The 18,754-nt window shown below is 40.0% G+C and overlaps 1 protein-coding gene across 5 annotated transcripts in view; it reads left to right on the forward strand.

The window, feature by feature from the left end:
• DCLK1 (doublecortin like kinase 1) overlaps nucleotides 1-18,754 on the forward strand; it is a 374,326-nt gene that overhangs the window by 242,377 nt on the left and 113,195 nt on the right. For all 5 annotated transcript variants that reach the window (XM_036455542.2, XM_036455538.2, XM_036455539.2 and 2 more), the window contains exon 5: nucleotides 9,182-9,298. In XM_036455542.2, the coding sequence (XP_036311435.1) occupies nucleotides 9,182-9,298 (117 nt within the window). The remainder of the gene's footprint in view (nucleotides 1-9,181; nucleotides 9,299-18,754) is intronic.

Here is an 18,754-nt window from a genome sequence, read left to right on the forward strand (position 1 = left end):
CATCCACCAGCCAAGTCCACCAGCCAATCAGAGAGAGTATGCAAATTAAATTCAACCAAGATGGCTGCCACCACAGTGAGCAGGAGGGAAGGTTGGATTTCCCTGGCAGTGGAGGAAGACAAGCTTTCCAAACACCCTGGCTAGCCTGGGCCTCCACTCAAGGATACAAAGTTTCAATTATAGAAGATAAATCCCCCCCAAAAATGGCGACAGCCACTGAGCTGGAGAGAGCAGGATAAGGTTGCCCCCGGTGATGGAGGAAGCCAAGCTTTCCACCTGCCCTGGATGGCCTAGGCCTCCATTCCAGGCTACAAAGTTTCAATTATAGAAGGTGAATAAACCCCAACAGAAATGGCTGCCACCATGGAGCAAGCAGGAGGCTTGGTTTCGCACCAGGCTACAAAGTTTCAATTGTAGAAGATAAATAAATCTCAGATACCAGGGCCTCTGCTTGGGTTGCCAGGGGACATGGCTGGCCTGCAGATCACCACAGGCACCCTCGCCCAGGCTGCTCCACGCCCCAAGGATCCCCCACCCTGATCCGGGACACTCTTCAGGGCAAATTAGCCAGCCCTCGTCCATGCACCAGGGCTCTATCCTATCTAATAACAGAGTAATATGCAGATTGACCATCACTCCAACACACAAGATCAAGATAGCTGACCCCTTGAGGTCAAAGATCCTACCCCCATATGGATACAAAATGGTCACCACAAGATGGTCAGCAGGGGAGGGCAGTTGGGAGGGACCAGGCCTGCAAGGGAGGGCAGTTAGGGGTGACCAGGCCAGTAGAGGAGGAAAGTTGGGGGCAAAAAGGTTGGCAGGGGGGCAGTTAGACATCAATCAGGCTGGCAGGGTAGTGGTTAGGGGCAATCAGGAAGGCAGGTAGGTGAACAGTTGGGAGCCAGCAGTCCTGGATTGTGAGAGGGATCACAGAATGGAGAGGGTGCAGGCTGGGCTGAGGGGCACCCTTTTCCCCTTCTCCCCCCTCCCCCCCCCAAGGCACAAATTTTGTGTACTGGGCCTCTAGTTGGTGAATAAAATTATATAGGTTTCAAGTATACAATTCTACAATACATCGTTTGTATATTGTTTTGTGTGTTTATCAACATTTATTGTCCTCTTTACCCTCTTCTACTTCCCCTCACCCCCTTTCCCTCTAATAATCACCATACTGTTGTCTGTGAGTTTTGTTTTGGTTTTCTTTGCTTAATTCTTTTACCATCTCACTCAGTTCCCAACCCCCTCCCCTGTGACAACTGTCAGTCTGTTCTCTTTATCCCTGAGTCTGTCTCAATTTTGTTTATTTTGTTCATTGATCCCACATATAAGTGAAATCACATGGTCTTTCTCTGACTGGCTTATTTCACTTAAAAAAAATGCTCTCCAGGTCTATCCATGTTGTCAAAAAAGGTGAGATTTCCCTCTCTTTTATAGTTGACTAGTAGTCCATTGTGCAAATGTACCACAGCTTTCTTTATCCAGTCATCTACTGATAAGACACTTGGGTTACTTCCAGATCTTGACTACTGTAAATAACGCTTCTATGAACATAAGGGTGCACATACACCTCCATTTAAAGTGAGGTTTTTGTTTATTCATTTTCATAGTTACCTTTATGATTTATTAGCAGCTCAGATCATGCAGTCAGAAATTCAGTGACCACAAGTTACAGAAATGAAGGCAATATTTTTGACTGTTTTACCCTGAACTCAAATACCCATCTGAGCTACTTAAGAGTATCCATCCAGCCGAAACCGGTTTGGCTCAATGGTAGAGCGTCTGTCTGTAGACTGAAAGGTCCCAGGTTCAATTCCAGTCAAGGGCATGTACCTTGGTTGCGGGCACATCCCCGGTAGGGGATGTGCAAGAGGCAGCTGGTCGATGTTTCTCTCTCATTGACATTTCTAGCTCTCTATCCCTCTCTCCTCATCTCTGTAAAAAATCAATAAAATATATTTTAAAAAAAGAGTATCCATCCAGGAACAGTTGGGACATTCACCAGGAATGCTCATTTCAAATTGTTCCAGCCATTTACAAGTTTCGCCTCATCTTCTTGCCTACTCAAAAGTCACCTGTGGCACTTGGGAAACCAGTAATTTCCCTCAAGCCTTTGACATGTGGCATTACTAGCTGTATTTGACAAGTCTGTCACATAAGTGTTTGCCAACTGTAGATAGCTGGACTTAACTACTGAGATGAGCACTCACTTTGCCAAAATATATGCAACTCGAAAAATTTATAAACTGAATGGTTTAATATAATAGAATATAATAGAATATAATAGAATCAAGGCCAAAGAAAGGACATGGATTGATAATTATCAGGGGAAAGGGGTGTGGGGGGTGCAGGAAGAGACTAGATTAAAATTGTACACCTATGGATGAGGACAATAGGGGGGCGGGAGGTAAGGGCAGAGGTTGGGGCGGGAACCAGGTGGTAGGGAGCTATGGGGGGGGGGGGGGAGGAGAAACAATTGTAATAATCTGAGCAATAAAAATTTATTTAATAAAATAAAATAAAATAAAAAGTATAAACAAGAAGAAGAGTTAATTTTGTAAGTGCTTTGCCAAAAATTAAAAAAATTAATGTGACAGTGAGTGGCTGAATGACTTGTATCTCTATATTGGTGGTCACAGAAGATCTCTTGGAGTAGAGGACATTGAAATGAGCTCTGAATACAAGAAGGAGTCAGCCATGGGAAGATTAGAGGAAAAGAGAGACGGGGGAAAGTCAACTCAAGATTGGGAAGACCAAACTAGGATTTTAGAGTTAGCTCTGGAATTTTGTAATCATTTCTATTCTTTAGCACCATTCAAAACACTTTAACCTCCCTACCAACCATTCTTAAGTGGTAGAAATCTACATGAGTGAAGGTTTTCATGCCACTGGGAACCAGTCTAATGTCTATACATCTGCCTCTGGGTTGAATCTCTAAATCTATATATTGAAGAACACCAGTTTCTAAAGTTTGGGTCCTTGATGAAGGTGGGCACTGCTTTCACTTCTTTCTCACCAGAACCAAAGAACATCTGTAAAGCTGGTCTTAGGATAGGCCATATGGAGAATGACACTTCTGCTCTTACACAACTGAGAATATAGGGACTTTCTGAATCAGAGATCAAACCAAACCTTGCTTGCTTGCTTTGAGAGAATCAATCACCAGAGACCCAATTAATATGTTTGATCTGATTTTTTATATTTTTGGTATCATCATTCTTTTAAAAAATTTTTATTTTATTGTTTAAAGTATTACAAATAGTAGTACATATATCTCTTTTTCTCCTCATTGACCTCCCCTCAGCCTTCCTTACCCTCTAGCAAGCACATACCTTCATCCCACCCCAGTATTTGCATTGTCCAGTATCTTGCTTTCTTCCTTGCTGGGAGGCTGTGAAAATGTACTTTGTGAGAACACATAAAGTTTTCTACTTTACTAGCCATTTATAGACTATTAGTCACCATGTTTCCAAAATGTGGTTTTAAACTCACAACGATTTTGGCATTCTCTAAAGTAATTCAGCATTTGTCCTTTACTGCATTAGAAAATACCATTCCCATTTAAATTAATTAAAATAGTTAAAATCTAAACCTTAATGGGAAAGATGGTTGGAGTCTTTTGTTTTCTAATTTATGGCCTGTTGCTGCACTTTTCTTTAATTGTTTTTATTTTAATCTTGGGGTAGGGTTTGGAGGGGACAGTTACTATAATTATTTTGCTTTTGTTTCTATTATGCAACCTTTCAGAATTATTCTAATCCCCAATTTAACTCATGAAGTTTCACTCTTATCCTGAAAGCAAGTGGTATAAGATTTGTAATTTTTTAAATATATTTTATTGATTTCAGAGAGGAAGGGAGAATAAGAGAGAGAGAGAGAAATATCGATGACAAGAGAGAATCATTGATTGGGTGTTTCCAGCATGCCCCACATTGGGGTAGAGCCTGTAACCTGGACATGTGCCCTGACCAGGAATTGAACCATGACCTCCTGGTTCATAGGTTGACATTCAACCACTGAACCATGCCACCTGGCTAAATATGTTTTATTGATTTTTTCAGAGAGAGAGAGAAAGGGAGGGAGAAAGAGAGAGAGAGAGAGAGAGAGAGAGAGAAATGTAAATGAGAGAGAAACATTGATCACTGCATACTCTCTACTGAGGGTCAAGGCTGCAACCCTGGCATTTATGCTAATCAGGAATCCAACCAGAGATATCTTGGTACATAGGATGATGCTCAAACAACTGAGCCACACCAGTGAAGCAAAATTTGTAATATTTTTAATTATCTTTCAGACTCCATGACCCCTCAAGCTATACTTTACTATAACTTCACTTTTGAGAGTTCGTTGTTTCTTTTTTCTGATGCAATAGACATCTTGATAGAATTGTAGCATTAGTATTTAAACTTTTAATTTAATGTTAATAAGAGAACTGGTTATTTGCTATCTTTCTCATGATTCACCCACTTGTTTTCCCCTGACATTGTACATTGGAAACTTTTCAGACTTTAGTCATAATGGAACAGCTTGCTTATGCCACAATATCAGACACCAAGATGGTAAGAGATTCACCAATCCAAGTGACATAGGGTCTGATGACTTGTTATTTATGAAACTTAGTTTCCTCATCAGTATTAGTTCAGTGAATAATAAGAGTTCACACATAGTTACAGGATCAATAGCAATTCAGGTCAATATTTATTGAGCAGTCATTACATGCTTTTGTACATATACTGTGTATATATATATATATATATATATATATATATATATACACACATATATATCAAGAACTAGCTAGTACCCATTGGAGCATGAAGTGAGAAAGCAGACTATTAAATTAATAATTTTCATGGATTAATAATACCTTGAGATCTAAATTCAAGAGTAGCAAGAGAAGCTATAAAAGAATGGCTTGATCCCACATGTATGTTTTCTTTTTTCCAGTTTTTTAAAAATCAAATGAAATGCTTACATTTTTTTCTAAGACTGACTAAATAACTAAAATACCTAGTTTCTTTCTGGCAGCTGGAAAAATTTTAACTTTGTTTGGCAAGATCAGTTCTATTATGCGGAGCCAGAGCCCTGGTTGGTAGCTGGAGCCATAAATAGCAATTCTGGCACCTGTGGCATTCTTGTATGTGCCCTGACTGCGGATCAAACCCACAACCTTGGCACATGAGATGATGCTCTATTCAACTCAGCTATCCAGCCAGGATAAAATTAACTTTTAAATTCATGTTGTGGCTCATAGATGGGTGTTATTACCAATGTGCACCATCTGGTAACTTTCTATTTTAACTATGCATTCTTACTAACTAGATTCTGAGCTTTTAAAATCATTATTTTAAATTTATGTGACTAAACATTCATGACCTGTGGCAAAAAGTCCTGGTCATCCTGCCCTCATTAGAGTCCTGGATTTGATTTTAAATGAGAGAACATAATATCACTTAAAGAATTTGTTTCATAAACCAACATTTTCAAATATTAAGTCCATGAAATTAAAAGCAAAAGAGAGCCCTTGGTGGTTAAAAGACTCCATGCTCCATTACCAGGTGGTGTTTCCAGTTCCAACACTTCATCTGTTCTTTATGTGTCTGCAGTGCTCAGTGCTTGGCACATAGTGGGCACTTGGTACAAATTTAAATGGAAGAATGCCAATAGACCAGAAACATTACAGCAATCCTATATGGTTGCTGATGTCCTTTAAAAGGTTAGGCCAAGGCCATCTCCAAAGACTAGGACAATTTGTTATGTGGATAGAACCTTGAGCTAACAGGATGCCCTCTTCATATGTTTTGTGAATTAAAACTGCAGACACACCCTTGGGCACTGTCACCTCATGTGAGCAACCTGTGTGGTTTTGATCTTTTTTTCTGATGTTATATTCTTTGCTTACCTCTATATTTTAATTTTTGTGATGTCCATTTGTGTAGATTTTTTTTAAGCAATGGAAATCTCTTGCAGGGGCACCTGAGCAGGCCAAAACAGCCAATATCAACCCTAAGTAACTATTGTGGAGGCCTGGGCATGGTCAGTAATGCCTTGATTCATTTTCCCTTCTGCTTTTGGCTATAAAGCCACAAATATTATAACTCAAGGCAGAATTTTCTCCCTCTCCTCCTCCCCTCCCTTTTCTCCTCCTTTTCCTCCTCCTTTTTAAATCATTATTTTCTTTTTGCCACTAAGAGTTCAATTTACAAGACTGTTTAAAAAACATTCTCCTACTTGTAGTCCTGAAACTTTTATATTTTATATATGTTTATATTCCTCTTTACTAACTATGAACTACTTTGTTGGTTTGGGGAAAATGGGAAAATAGCCTATATATTGATAATAAAGAGCTAACATGCAAATAGTTATCACCTCTCACATCATCATGCCCTCACGCCATCACATCATACTGCTCAGACACTCAACAGTGGAGAGAGAAGTATAGGAACTAGCCAGGCACAAATAAGCTCCCGAGAGAGGAATGGGGACCATCCCGACTGCAGCCTGGGAGAGGGTCAAGTTGCCTGTCTCGTGGTCCTGGATGCTAGCAGCTGCACCTGCACCTGCATCCCAGGAGAGGGACAAGCCACATGCCCCATGGTCCTGGGTGCCAGTGGCTGTGTCTGGGCCTGTGGCCCAGAAGAGGGACAAGCCACCCACCCTGAGGTCCGAGGCACCAGTGGCTGCGGCCTAGGCAAAGTTGCCCGCCCATGGTCCACTGCAGCTGCAGCTGGCCCAGGTGGAGCCAGCCTGGGTCCCAGGTCCCTGTAACCAGCCAGAGGAGGGAATCCTGTGACCTGAGTGCAGGGGAGGCAGAGGTGGTTAGGGGCAATCAAGCCAGGAGGGGAACAGTTAAGGGCAATCTGGCAGGCAGGCAGAGCTGGTTAGGGGGGATAAGGCAGGAAGGCAGGTGAGTGGTTAGGAGTCAGTGGTCCCAGATTGCGAGAGGCAGTTGGAAATCACCCAAGGGGTCACAGATTGGAAAGGATGCAGGCTGGGCTGAGGGACATCCCCCATGCACAAATTTTGTGTACCAGGCCTCTAGGGTTATATAAAACCATCTATACTAATAAAAGAGAGAAAGATGCAAATTGACCATACCTCCGCTATGCCTACCAGCTAATCAGGAGTGAGTATGCAAATCAACCCAACGAAATAATGGATTAATTTGCATATGCAGGCACAGAGTGAAGAAGAAGACTGAAGGCTCTGCTGTGGCTGGAACCAAGCCTGAAGGCTGAAGACTTGGCTCCACTGCAGCCTGGGTCCCAGGTGCCGGAGGAAAACCGGTGCTGGCAGTCAGGGGAAGTGAGGCCTATTGCACAAATCTTCAAGCAATGGGCCTCTAGTTCAGAATATAAAAGGGAAAGAAAGATGTTTTGAGCTTAGAAAATTGGAATTGCATATATAGGGAAGACAATTTTCAGTTTAGCACTGGCCTTAAAGAACAAAAACACCAAGGATTTAAATTTAATAAAACCAAAGTTGTTTCTCAGTCTCAGGCCAACAGCCATTTTGCAGACACCATCTTGTGGTTGCAGAGGCTCATATGGTGCTCTTATAAACAAGGTAAAGTCACCTCTTCTTTGATTTTACTTCTTATGAGAAAATTCTGTCATTTCCCACACATGATGAAGATCCATAGCTTTTCCTGCAAGGATTCACAAGAACAGTAAACTTGGCATAGGTGGAATCTTTCATAATGGGAGAAATAATCCATCACTTCCTATCTAGGTTTAAGAAGTTGACCTTTGTCTAACATTTTTCTTGTAGAATGAACACTTTAACCCAAAAGAGACATATACAAAATAACTTAAAGATGGGTGAAGAGAAACTCAACAAAATCAGTTATTGACCAACCTATTACTCTCAAGCTATCCAAAATATTATTGCAAAGATAGTAAATTGCAAGAATTGGGGTATTCCTTTAAAAAAAAGTGATTAATTTTAGAGAAAAGAGGAAGGGAGATTATCTCTCTATATAAAAGCCCAAGTGACCACCAACCAGCCATACACTGGCCATCAGGGAGCAGACACTCAATGCAGGAGGGGAAACTACAGGCATGGAAACATGGAACAGACTGATAAATCTCAGAATGGGGGCAGTATAAAGAAATTAACCAAAGATTTTATATGCATACTAGTAGCCCTATGCGTGAATCGTACACCAGTAGCTCTCTACAGGGTCTGCGCTCTGTGCCCGCTTCCCAGAGGCTCTCCATGGCCCAAAGACCCATCTGCAGCTGGGCGCGGATCACTTACTTCGTCGCTGGGGTGATGAAGCAAGTATTCCAACAGACTGTTCACGCTGCCCACTCTCAGTGACCGCCCCCACAGGACTGGGGGACTCTGGCGTGGCTGAGAGGACTGGGTGCTGCCATCTTGTGGCTATGGGCATGCCATCTTTGTGATGGAGTCATGGTTAACTTACATATTACTCTTTTATTAGATAGGACTAGAAATCTGGAGCATAGATTCGTGCACCAGCAAGATTCTTTGGCCTGATCTGTGCCCTCTGGCAATCTGGGACCCATCGAGGGATGTCGGAGAGCCAATTTCAGCCCAATCCCCACAGGCCAGGCTGAGGGGATGAGAGACCCCACCGCTGCATGAATGAGAGAGAGAAAATGAGAGCGAGAGAGAGGGGGGGGAGGGAGAGAGGGAGAAAGAGAGATATTGATTTGTTATTCCACTTATTTATCCATTTTGGTTAATTTGGCCAGGGTATTGTTTATTTTGATCTGGGAGATACCCACTGTGCCTTTTCTTCTTGTTTTCTTGATTTATTTCCTTTAGATGAGCATTGGGCTGACAGGAAAAAGTGTGACTGAGGATGGTCATATATTTATATTTCCAGCTTGTTTTGCATTTTATTATTTTTTTATTTTATTTTTTTATTTTTAAAATATATTTTATTGTTTTTGTACAGAGAGGAAGGGAGAGAGATAGACAGCTAGAAACATCGATGAGAGAGAGTATCAATCAGCTGCCTCTTGCACACCCCCTACTGGGGATATGCCCGCAACCAAGGTACATGCCCTTGACGGGAATTGAACCTGGGTCCCTTCAGTCCCCAAGCCGACGCTCTATCCATTGAGCCAAACCGGTTTCGGCTTGTTTTGCATTTTAAACGGTATTTGCCATGATCCTATAATGATGTGTAGTTGTTTTTTTTTCCCCCCAGAATGTCGAGTTGTGAAGTCCACTTCTTACACCAAAATAGCTTCGTCATCTCGCAGGAGCACCACCAAGAGCCCAGGACCTTCCAGGCGCAGCAAGTCGCCAGCATCAACTAGCTCAGGTAAAGCAACAAAGAAGACTTTAAAGAAAGTGCTTTGTTTACGAACCATGACAAGCCGAGGGTGTGTGAAGTCCAGAGTGTGAGGGTTTAAGATAGTGTAAATTTTAGTTTATAATTTTAGAACATGTCAGAATGGTAGAGCAGCTTTTCCTGGGTCTAATATGTTTGCTGTAAGACAAAACATTGAGCTTTGGAAAACTAACTTAGGTAAAATCAGAAAACACAGATTCGGCCACAAGTAGAAGTATACTACTGACTTGCATAATTTCTACCACAAAAATTAATTTTTCAGGCTAAAGGCCACTTACTCTAAAAGTGTCTGTTAAAGCTTTGGACTGCCTTATGAAGAGTTTCCAATTTGTATTTGCTAAATTTTAGTTTACCATTGGCAAGGCTGTGGAGCTAACAGCAGTGGGAATGAGAGCCTGGTGCAGGGATAGCTGCAGTGACTTGGCCTGTGTCCTATCTCCCGGGTTCTACTCATAAGATGACTATGTCAGTGCTGCCTTTTCTTTCCTTGGTCTTAAAACTGATATGAGTAAGGTTATTTTTGTTTCTGTCTGTGTTTTTGTGTTTTTTTTTCTTTTAAACTCAGGTGTAATATCTATTTCATTATTAATTATTTATTAAAGATATAAGCTGTGTAATGGGAATTATTAAGTGACTAGAGGCTCAGTGAATGAAATTTATGTATGGGGGGAGGGTGTGTTCCTCAGCCTTTCCAATCTGGGACCCTCTAGGGATGTCCAATGCAGTCGGATATCACTCTCACAATCCAGGACTGCTGGCTTCCAACTGCTCACCTGCCTGCCGGCCTGATTGACCCTAACTGCTTTTGCCTGCCAGCCTTATCACCCCCTAACCACTCCCCTGCTAGCTTGATTGACACCTAACTGTTCCACTGCTGGTCTGATGGCCCCTAACTGCCCTCCCTTGCCAGCCTGGTGGCCCCAAATGCCCTCCCCTGCATGCCCAGCCCCCTTGCAGGCCTGATCACCCACAACTGTCCTCCCCTGCTGACTATCTTGTGGCAGCCATCTTGGACCACATAGGGTGGCCATCTTGTGTGTTGAGTGATGGTCAATTTGCATATTACCTCTTTATTATATAGAATAAATATATATAAATGATTGTCACCTGACTTCATAAAGATGGTGGAGTTTTTAGGAACAAAGGCCTTTAGATCCTATTCAGAGGCCTTTTTGTACTCAATAATATGGGCCCAGAGGGATGTGAAGAGTTCTCTAGGCTGGGGCTACAAGGCCTGCCTCTGGTACCACCCACCAGCTATTGCACTACTATGTATAAAAGTTATAACCTCCATATTTAAAAATGAAGATGCTGTAATCTGTTTTTCCTAATAATAAGTAAAACTGAAATCTCTAAAGTGAGTCTTGGAAGCAGGAACTCTCAATAAACTGGATAATTAGAGTGTAACTTAGAAGGTTCTTTGTCACCTTCTTCTTATGCCTTTACTGATTCCCCAGACATTCTTCAAAGACCTTGTTGTTCTTTGACGCTTGCTTGAAGAGTAGCAACAATGTTCTACCACTGTTCCCTTCTCATAGCATGATCTACATTGTAGAAGTCCAATGCGCTATCCATTGCGCTACAGAGCCTACCTGCATGATCTACATTGTAATCAGCCAGGGAATAAGTCTCAGAACATGGCTGGCACTTTATTTTATTTTTTATTTATTTATATATTTTAAAAATATATTTTATTGATTTTTTACAGAGAAGAAAGGTGAGGGATAGAGAGTTAGAAACATCGATGAGAGAGAGACATTGATCAGCTGCCTCCTGCACACCTCCTATTGGGGATATGCCCGCAACCACGATACATGCCCTTGACTGGAATCGAACCTGGGACCTTTCAGTCCACAGGCTGACACTCTATCCACTGAGCCAAACCAGTCTCGGCATGGCTGGCTTTTTAGATGCAGCTTGTTTACCTTTCCTAGTTTAAGGGTGGGCTGAGAATTCCTCCCTTGTTATGAATGATAGAATTCACCAAGATTGGATGAACACTGAAATGAGACTTTGCTAAAGGTTAAGGTAATGAAACTTAATGTTTAGAGCATGTCACTTGGTAACTTGGTAAAGTTTATCATCCTGATCCCTGAGCCCTTTTAGCAAGTATTCCAGATTATTCAAATTATATAATCTATAAACCTTTAGTTAGAGAAATAGTTGTTAAGGAAGTGGTTCCCAAAATGTAGTTTCCTGGACCAGTAGTATCACCATCACCTGACTTGTAGGAAAAGCAAGTCTTGAGCCCCTTCTCAGACCCACTGAATCAAAAACTCTGGAGTTGGAGCCCAGTAACTTGGGTTTTCCAAGTCCTCCAGGTGATGCTAATGCTTACTGTGTTACAGATTAAAAAGGGAAGTACAGGAAGTCATCTGTCTCTGGGTAATCTGTGGTGAAAAATAGAGTTTGCTTACCTTCATTTATTGGCATGACAGACATGATGTCTTTTCTACCTCTCTGTTTGCTACTGAGTGGCAATGCTCATTTGTAATTCTTGCAGCCCAAAGGTTGCAGACCTGTAGATATCTTGAAGGATAAATCTGAAGTGTTGCTCAAGATAACAATGAACAAAAAAGAAGCCAACTATCTTTCTACTTCCTTACCATGGCCAACCATCAGAGCAGGAACAATTTTTGTCTGAAGATTATCCTTCTCCTGGAAACTGATATTGGGGAAAGTCTCTCCCTTCAAAATAGACACCATCTTCATACAGAAATGTGGACCGCCACAAAATGACAGTGATGCTGGAATTGCTACATGTAAAACTCCCCTAGGAGACCTCAGCTTGTTCATTAACCAATTGACAAGTTATAGCCGAGTTCTTTGCAGGATATTTAGCCTTGATCAAAGAATATTCCTCATTTTCTCTGAACAAACATAAACTGTAGGATGAACTCCCATGGAGCAGTAAGAGAGAAAATGATTATGGGTCCAGCCAGCCTGTTGCCCCTAACATCTTGGCTATTTAGTACAATCACAGAAAGATATGAAGGATCAAGAAGCTCCACATTAACTGAAACATTATCAATAATACTAAAAAACAACAATAGTAAAAAGCAGAATTAGTTCCTAATCCAAAATAACTGACATTGACAAATTTTACTGAACCTTTATTTATTTATTTATTTTTGTCTTAGATATACCATCAATTTTAAAATATCGGGTATAGTTGGGATGAAACATCTACTAAGAAGTATTTAAGCCAAATTCTTATTGCTTTTACAATAAGATATTTCAAGAAACTCAGTATAGCTATTAATTTTTTTTTTTATCATTGTTTTGAACAGGTTATGTTTTTAAGAGCTATACACAGTTTCCAAGTTTGGGTGAAAATCTTTTTTCTTTTTCATTTTGACCCCATAAGTCAAGGAAGGGAGGAGGATGATCAGATTACTGTGCACATGTCATAGAATGAAAGACTGAGACCTGGAGCACTTACTGTTTGTGGCTAAGGTTTCCAGCACAGATGCAAGAAAAGTGACCCTGTACTTTCAGTCTGTCTGTGGCAGCCAATAAGAAAATACAGGAGGAAAACTTAGAGAGAGAATTTTTGCAATCCAAGTTTTACTTTGTGAATAGTAAATAGTAAATAGTGAATAGTAAATAATTTTACTTCAAAACAAAAATCTAAAATTTGAGTTAAAATAAAAAGAATCATGAATCTAATCTTAAAAAGATTAAAAATGAATTCATTAAAAATGAATACAGAAAATTATCTCACTTTAAAATTAACTGTTCACTGTTCAGCATCTCTAAGATTATATAAATCTCATAAATATGATACATTTAGTTATAATCTTATAAATATAGATGGATGTATCATTTATCAAAGTAATTTCAGGAGCTCAAAAAAGCAGATAAGCAAATGTATTAAATGTATTTGTGTTTGTTACCGCAGACATTTGGAACTATTATTTTTTTATAAATTTAAAATGGATAGGTTACATTACCGTAGATTGCTTCAAACAGACATTTATGTTTTCAATTGTTTTCTCAAAGCAATCTTTTCACCTGGAGTTGAACTTAATTAACCTAGTTGATTTGATCAGCACTAACTAAAAATTTGTGATAGGGATGCCATGCCAGGTAATCATCTCCATAAAGAATTGGAATACAAATTTATTCTAAATGTGTTCTTGAAAAATTAACACTTCATTCAAGGTTTCTTTAACTGCTAGATCAAAATTAATCCAATGGCTTTGTTCATGTTTTGTTTAATGTGAGTCTTTTAATGCATATAAAATTTTACACTTGCATTTTACACTAGAAGATATGCCATATAATCATTTCCTGGTTGTATAATTGCTTATAATATGCATTGACTGCCTCTTAATTCTGACTTGCTACCAAATCTTACTACTGTACCTTGCTCTAATTTAGAAAGGATTTACAGAACAGCAGTATCCAGTCACAAATACATGGATTATGTCAGTGACCTCAAGACCACTTTCTTTCCTTGGGACTTAAAGCCCAGGTCTTAGGAATCCAGTGTCATTTACATTTCTTTTCTGGACCAGTGTAGATGTCAGGAGGAGCCCCTGCCTTGGCCTCTCCACTGAGCTAGTCTATGACTCCTGTCTGCACTCAGGTATGGCTCTTATAACCAGTGGGGGGAAAAAGCAGTGAATTATCTCTATTTTTATTGCATCAACATTTAAAAAAATAGCCTGTTCAGTCTTTTTTTTTTTCATTTTAATTTATTTATTGGTTAGGTATATATTTGTCCTCATCCCCCCATTACCTTCGCACCCCCCTTACATACCCTCATCCCCCTCTCCCCCCCTGTTGTCTGTGCCCTTTGGTTAGGCTTATATGCATGCATACAAGTCCTTTGGTTAATCTATCCCCTTTACCTCCACCCTCCCCTACCTTCCCTCTGAGGTTTGACAGTCTGATCTATGCTTCCCTGTCTCTGGATATGTTTTTGTTCATTAGTTTATGTTGTTCATTATTTCTCATAGATGATTGAGATCATGTCATACTTATCTTTTTCTGACTAGCTTTTTTTCACTTAGCATAATGCTCTTCAGTTTCATCCATGTTGTTGCAAATGGTAGGAATTCCTTCTTTTTTTGTGCAGCATAGTATTCCATTGTGTAGAAGTACCACGGCTTTTTAATCCACTTATCTGCTGATGGGTACTTAGGCTGTGGTACTTCTACACAATGGAATACTATGCTGCACAAGAAGAAGGAATTGCGCTGCTATGAACATAGGGGTGCATATGTCCTGTCTGATTAGTGTGTCTAGTTTCTTGGAATGTATTCCTAAAAGTGAGATCACAGGGTCAAACGGGAGTTCCATTTTTAGTTTTTTGAGGAAACTCCATACTGTTCTCCACAGTGGCTGCACCAGTTTTCATTCCCACCAGCAGTGCACAAGGGTTCCTTTTTCTCTGCTACCTCACCAACATTTGTCATTTATTGATTTGTTGATGATAGCCATCTGACAGGTGTAAGACGGTACCACATTGTCATTTTGATTTACATATCTCATATAATTAGTGATTTTGAGCATGTTTTCATATGTTTCTTGTCCTTCCTTTTGTCTTCTTTTGAAAAGTTTCTATTTAGGTCCCTTGCCCAGTTGTATGAGTTTTCTGTAAATGTTGGAGATTAATCCCTTATCAGTGATAACATTGGAAAATAATGTTCTCCCATGAAGTAGTCTTTCTTGTTGTTTTGTTGATGGTTTCTTTTGCTCTGAAAAAGCCTTTTAATTTAATGTAGTCTCATTTATTTATTTTCTTTTTATTCTCCATTGCCATAGGAACAGCATCAGTGAAGAAGTTCTTTTGGCATGCCTGTGATTTTGCTGCCTGTGGATTCTTCTAGTATTTTTTTGTTTCCTGTCTTATGTTTAATTCCTTTATTCATTTTGAGTTTATTTTTGTGTATGGTGTAAGTTGATGGTCTAGTTTCATTTTTTTTTGTAGGTATCTGTCCAATTTTCCCAATACAATTTATTGAAGATACTGTCTTGACTCCATTGTATGTTCATGCCTCCTTTGTCAAATATTAATTGGGCATAGTGGTTTGGGTCTATTTCTGGGTTCTCTATTCTATTCCATTGATCTATATGTCTGTTTTTGTGCCAGTACCAGGCTGTTTTTTGAGAACAGTGGCTTTGTAATACAGCTTGAAATCTGGTATTGAGATCCCACCTACTTTGTTCTTCTTTCATAGGATTGCTGTGGCTATTCAGGGTCTTTTTTTTTAATCATTATTATTATTATTATTATTTTTTATTCCAGATGAATTTTTTGAGATTGCTTTCTAGGCCTGTGAAATATGCCATTGGTATTTTAATGGAGTTTGCATTGAATCTATAGATTTCTTTGGGTAGTATGGACATTTTGATGATGTTGATTCTACCAATCCATGAACACGTTATGTTCTTTCATCTATTTATATCTTCCTCTATCTTTTTCTTTTTTTTTTTTAGTTTTTTTGCATATAGTTAAGTTTATTTCTAGGTATCTTAATTTTTTTGGTACAATGGTAAATGGGATTGCTTTTTTAGTCTCTTGTTTTGTAAATTCATTATTGGTGTATAGACATGCCATAGATTTTTTTGGTGTTAATTTTATGTCCTGCTACATTGCTGAATTCATTTTATTAAGTCTAATAATTTTTTCATGAATCTTTAGGGTTTTCTATGTACAGAATCATGTCATATGCTAATAAGGACAGTTTAACTTCTTTTCCAATTGGGATGCCTTTTATTTCTTCTTCTTGTCTGATAGCAATGGCTAGTACTTCCAGTACTATGTTGAACAGGAGTGGTAAGAGAGGGCATCCCTGAGATTACCAAGCTTATTTAAAAGCAGAAGGTGAATAGCATGCTATTGAGAATCCAAGATGACTGCACAGGTAAAAACCTAGCCGCAGCCACACACAACAATTTCAATAAAATACAACTAAAATATAAAATAGACATTACCCAGAACTACAGGAAAGTTGACTGACTGGAAATTCTACAACGAGAAGCAAGGTCAAAACCAGAAGGAAGAGCGGAGGAGCTGTAAAAGCCTAAGATACAGAGACACGCTGAGCGCGTAGAGAGGATGGAGCCAGAGAGGAGGAAGGCTGAGTGCCTGGCTGGTGTTCCCTAGCGGGAAGGAGATAAAAGCTCCGTACTGTGCTGAACCCCAGTTTTAGGCCAGACCCCGGGGACCCAGGCTCAAACAGAGGGAGCTGGGCTGTGAGACGGAAACCCAGGGGAGCGGCGAAAGGAGGTCCTGGAGGAGTGCACATTGCATGCAGAGAAGGGACAGTTGGCTGTGCCATGGGATTGCCCTGGCGGGAAGGAGACAGGGGCTCCAGACTGCTCTGAACCCCACTTCCAACCCCACTTCCAACTGAACTGAACCCCAGTTCCAGGCTCATTGGGAGAAGGCCTAGACTGTTTGGTAGCAGGCGAAAATCCAGGGCACCTTTCTCTCAGAGCTGCTTGCAATGAGTACTGAAGGACCCTGGGGATTACTGAGACGCAGGAGCCACATAGGGCAGGGCTGACGGAAGCCAAGGCTGTAGGCTCCACCCTGAAACTCTGCCCCATCAGGGAAGCTGCGAAAATGCCGAGACAATGAAATAGATCACAAATGAAAGAAATGGAGGACAAATAGCGACTGGATATAGAGTTCAAATCTACACTTATAAGGGTTTTCAATAATTTCCTAGAAAAGGTCGATAAGACCCATGAGGATATGAAAAGGGATCAACTAGAACTTATAAGGAATCAACAAGAAATAATAAGGGATCAACAAGAAATAAAGAAAACATTGTCTGAAATAAAAAAAATATTTTACAGAGTCCTAAAAACAGAATGGAAGATTGCAAGAATCAAGTCAAAGATTTGGAGCATAAAGAGCCAGAAGACACTCCTCTGCAGAAGCAAGAAGGCAAGAGAATCCAGAAAATTGACGATAATGTAAGAAACCTCTGGGACAACTTCAAGCGAACAAACATCAGAATTATGGGGGTCCCAGAAGATGAGAGAGAGCAAGATATCGAAAACATACTGAAAGAAATAGTGACAGAAAACTTCCCCCACTTGGTGAAAGAATTAGACTTACAAGTCCAGGAAGCTCACAGAACTCCAAACAAAAGGAATCCAAAGAGGACCACACCGAGACACATCATTATTAAAATTCCAAGAGCAAAAGACAAAGAGAGAATATTAAAAGCAGCAAGAGCAAAGCAGGTAGTTACCTATAAAGGAGCACCTATATGATTGTCAGCTGATTTCTCAACAGAAACCATGCAGGCCAGACAGGAATGGCAAGAAATATTCAAGGTGATGAATTGTAAGAACCTACAGCCAAAAATACTCTACCAGCAAAGCTATCACTCAGAATTGAAGGCCAGATAAAGAGCTTCACTAATTAAAAAAAGCTAAAGGAGTTCATCACTGCCAAACCAGAATTATATGAATTGCTGAAGGGGTTCTTTCAGAAGAGAAAGTAAATAAAAATGAAAATTATAAACAACAAATATGTAACTATCAACAAGTGAATCTATAAACCAAGGAAATTAAAAAAAACCTGATGAACAATATTAACTGTTGAATATAATAGAATCAGAGGTATGGAAGGGGAGTGAACTGACGATTCTTGGGGAAAAGAGGAAAAAGGGGGATGTGGGAAGAGACTGAGCATAAACTGTGCACCTATGGATGAGAACAATGGGGGGTGGGGAAAGGGCAGAGGGTGGGGTGGGAACCTGGTGGAGGGGAGCAATGGAAGGGGGTGAAAAAGACGAACATTTGTAATAATATGAACAATAAAGATTTATTAAAAAAAAGAAAGAAAGAGAGGGCATCCCTGTCTTATTCCTGTTTTTAGGGAAAATGGCTTTAGTTTTTGTCTATTGAGTGCAATGCTGGCTGTGGGTTTGTCATATGTGGCTTTTATGATGTTGAGGTATGATCCTTCTATTCCCACTTTGCTAAGAGTTTTTATCAAAAAAGAGTGCAGGATTTTGTCAAATGCTTTTTCTGCATCAGTTGATATGACTATGTGATTTTTCTCCCTCAATTTGTTTATGTGATATATCACGTTTATTGATTTGTGGATATTGTACCATCCTTGCATCCCTGGGAAAAATCCTGCTTGGTCATTGTGTATAATTTTTTTGATGTACAGCTGGATCTGATTTGCTAGAATTTTGTTGAGGATATTGGCATCTATGTTCATGAGGGATATTGGCCTACAATTCTCTTTTATTGTGTTGTCTTTATCTGGTTTTGGTATAAGGGTGATGCTGGCTTCATAGAATGAGTTTGGGAGTATTCCTTCTTCTTGAATTTTTTGGAATAATCTACAGAAGATAGGTTTTAGTTCTTCCTTGAATATTTGGTATAACTCTCCTGTGAAGCTATATGGCCTTGGGCTTTTGTTTGCTGGAAGCTTTTTGATGACTG

The sequence above is a fragment of the Pipistrellus kuhlii genome, unplaced genomic scaffold (genome assembly GCF_014108245.1).
Source record: "Pipistrellus kuhlii isolate mPipKuh1 unplaced genomic scaffold, mPipKuh1.p scaffold_m20_p_3, whole genome shotgun sequence".
NCBI lineage: Eukaryota > Metazoa > Chordata > Mammalia > Chiroptera > Vespertilionidae > Pipistrellus > Pipistrellus kuhlii.